The following is a 3763-nucleotide window of genomic DNA, read 5'->3' as shown; positions in this document are numbered from 1 at the left end:
CGATGGTATTGTTAAAAAAAAAGATTACTCAATTTTTTTAAAAATATCAAACCTAAAAAATAAAATTATAAATTATATATTATTATTTAAATTATTATTTTAGTATTTTAATTTGTAAATTATATATTTTAAAATATAATCATATTTTACAATAACAAAATATAATTATAACAATAATTATGTTATATGTACATAAAAAGTAACTACCCGTATAGAATACATATTGAAATACAAAATACATATTGAAAATAAATTAAACAATAAATATATTTATACACAAATACATAATAGTTAATGAACAATTTTATAGCTAATTTTTATGCAATATAATATTTTATTATAAAAATTATTAGAATTTATTTATCATGTGTCCTAACAGTATATATTAAGATTATAAATTAAGAATATTTTTATTGGAAATACAAAATACTTAAGTTTTTAATATATTTATTTTGCAGTTATTAAATGAAAAAATTTAAATCCTTCCACTAATACTAAATTTATCATCTGTCTTTAAGACACATATTAGCTAAAGCTAAATTATTATTATTATATTATATATATTTTACCCGCACTGTCAAAATTTTCTGGATACGTCATTACACCCAAACAAACATATAATCAGATAATCTTATTGATTTACCATTAAAATAAAAAATTTATAACACCTCTTTACAAAATTTTACTAAACCAAACCTTAGATTAGATATAAAAAGACCTTAGATTCCATTTAGTTCTTTGAGTAGCAATCAAGCAAGATGAAAGTGGAGGTTGATGAAAGAATATATCCGTGAAAGAAAGAATTAGCTCTATTTTACACCCACTAAATCTTAAATAAAAGCAATTCGTCACTATTCCTTTATCCTTTATACTTTGAGCGAATTATTGTATTGCTTGTCTACAGATCATAGTGCGACAGCAACAAAATTAAAGTTACAAAAGAATCAACTTTAGATTTTATTCATGGAATCAACTACTTATATTGCTCTTGTCCTCGCCAAACTTGTATGTTTTATTCAACCTCTGTTTTTTTTCTTTGGTGTGATAATATTGTTGCAATGGAATCAAGAGCCACCATTGTTGCAATTTGTTGCATCTTAGTTGTGCCTTCCACCCTCTTCACTACTCTCTGCGGTAAAGAGAATGCACCACTAAACTTGTTTTCTTCATTTATTTATAATCAGCATTGCAAATAAGGTGAAAATTTATGTGTAGTCAACTTCACGTGAAGTTGATAGCTGAGAGTCAATGAATGATTTGACAAAAATTTTATTTAACGGCCCTCAATTATGAACTTCACGTGAAATTGACTTCATCTGAGTTTTTAACTAAGTTTTCACCTGCAAATAAAAAGAATGTGGAAACTCAGGTGCAGTCGACTTCACGTGAAGGATTGTTAAATGATTTGACTGATTTGACTCACGAGTGAAGTCGACTGCACATGAGATTTCACCTAAAAAGAAACTCGAAATTTCAACTTACTTTGTTAATTTTGCAGATGCTAGAATTCATGGAAAAGCTTCAAAAAACAATGTAAAATCTGTAGAGCGTTTTAACAAGTACTCATCACTGGGATACTCAGACTTCAATTCATATGGGTCTCCTTCTTCATTACCACTACCACCTTTCAATTCGGTAATAACACCACAGCTGGCACCAGAAACTTCTACCCCACTCTCTCCATTCACACCTTCACTACCACCACCACCAAAGCATGCTCCAAAGCCGCCGCCACCACCACCACCGTCATCATCGAATTCTGCGCACCACAAAAAGGCAGTTTGGTGTGTGGCAAAGCCCACAGTACCTGATCCAATAATAAAGGCGGCGATGGACTATGCTTGTGGGTCTGGGGCGGAGTGCAAGAACATTCAGCCCAATGGGGCATGCTACATTCCTAACACCATGCTGGCTCATGCTTCTTATGCGTTCAATAGTTACTGGCAGAACACAAAGGTTGGTGGAGGCACTTGTGACTTTGGTGGCACTGCAATGCTTGTCACAGTTGATCCAAGTAAGTCTCATTATATATAATCCAACTTGGTAAACAAGAACCTATTAGGTTGTGTTTGTTTATAGAGACACGACACTGTAACAGGGACACAAAGACAAAAAATTGTGTTTGACAAACGAGAAATGGACAGAGACAATATGTTTAGAGATATGAATTAGTGTATTTTGTGTCCATCCTGACAGAAAGGACACGAAAACACTAACAAGGGACACAATTTATTTTTCATTTTTTCTTTCATTATTCTTGTTAATTTTTTTAATTATATTTTTTATTATTATATTTTTCATTTCAAATTTTTTGAATGGAAAAAAATGAGAATAAATTGAATTTTCATAATTTGTTCTAGTTTATCACTAAACAGAATATAAGAACACAAAATTTTGTGTCTCTGTCCATCAGTGTTTTGTCCTGTCCTGTTCTCAGTGTTGTCCTGTCCTGTTTTCAGAAATAAACGCAGCCTTACTGTTTAGAGTTGTGTCTAGAGATATTGAATTAGTATATTTTGTATCCATTCTTACAGAAAAGACACAGAGACACTAACAAAGAATACGGCTTATTTTTTATTTATTCTTTTATTATTCTTATTAATTTTTCATAATTATATATTTTTATTATTATATTTTTCTTCTCAAATTTTTTAAATGAAAAAAATCAAAATAAATTAAATTTTTATAATTTATTCTAGTTTATTGCCAGTTCGTGTTGACTTAGCTTCCACGTTGCATGGAACACTCAACTTCAGATCTGTATGTAGAATGGTGAAAATCTATGTTCAACATCATTTTTTATTTCTCTCTCAAAGAAATAATGTATCCAAAATTCTCATCGTAGCTAAAGTTTAAGTAACTTTCTCATGGTTTGTTATACAAGTATTTATTTATCCTTTGCCTAATGTGATATTGGATTTGATTATTATTCAAAAGGAAAATTATAAGATTTTTTATTTAAACAAACAAGAAAAGATATCTTAATGTTGTCCAAACTAAGATGCTCTTGGCCAAGGACACACTCTAACTCTAATTCGTAGATGTGACGGTTTCGATTTCTAGTTTTTTATTTTCTATACAAGTTTTCATTCACTATACAAGTATTTTAAAAAAAATAAAAAATAAAAATATAAAATTTTGTGTTTTATAAACTATATCTCAATGTCTCAATTTAAATGAAGAGACATAAAAACATGTATTTCATGTATACTTGTGTGTTATTGTATTCATTAAAAATTTGTGTCTTAACAAACAAGCGATGAACATGTATAACCGTGTCTATGTATATGAAACATACGTTTATTGTCATTGTAGCCCAACAACAAAATCAGTTTCATCTTTTGGAGCATGGAAACTGAAAAACATGAGGAAATAAAGAGTATATGGAGGATAATTTGGAGGAAATGATAGGAAGCATAGCTATTTTGAGCTAGGAATCAGGCTATCATAACAGGGAAGTAAATCTTAAAGTAGCAATTTATAAGGCAAGAACTCAAGAAGTGAAATACAATAGCATCTTAGACAAATCAAATAAAACAATTAATGGAGAAAAAAGATAGAGGACACACCAAATAAAGTTGAGGCCTCCCCTGAGTAATTAGTTGAAGACAAATGTGGATATGACCTTTAAGAGAGAGCTAGGAGATGCAACTATTGCTGTAGTCATGAAAGATTAGGGGTGGCAATATGCACTCTATCCGCGGATATCCAACCGATCCAATCTGGTTGGATAAGGTGTGAGTTGAGTCTTAATCCTACCTGA

General features: G+C 30.2%; 1 protein-coding gene across 1 annotated transcript; it reads left to right on the top strand.

The window, feature by feature from the left end:
• LOC107637500 (glucan endo-1,3-beta-glucosidase) lies at positions 979–2897 on the top strand. Its single transcript, XM_016340909.2, has 3 exons — positions 979–1134; positions 1499–2048; positions 2705–2897. Exons 1-2 carry the CDS (start codon positions 1008–1010, stop codon positions 2032–2034), a joined length of 663 nt encoding a protein of 220 aa, XP_016196395.1. The 5' UTR covers positions 979–1007; the 3' UTR covers positions 2035–2048; positions 2705–2897.

The sequence above is a fragment of the Arachis ipaensis genome, chromosome B04 (genome assembly GCF_000816755.2).
Source record: "Arachis ipaensis cultivar K30076 chromosome B04, Araip1.1, whole genome shotgun sequence".
In the NCBI taxonomy this organism is placed as follows: domain Eukaryota; kingdom Viridiplantae; phylum Streptophyta; class Magnoliopsida; order Fabales; family Fabaceae; genus Arachis; species Arachis ipaensis.
This window is presented reverse-complemented; position numbering and strand designations above follow the sequence as displayed.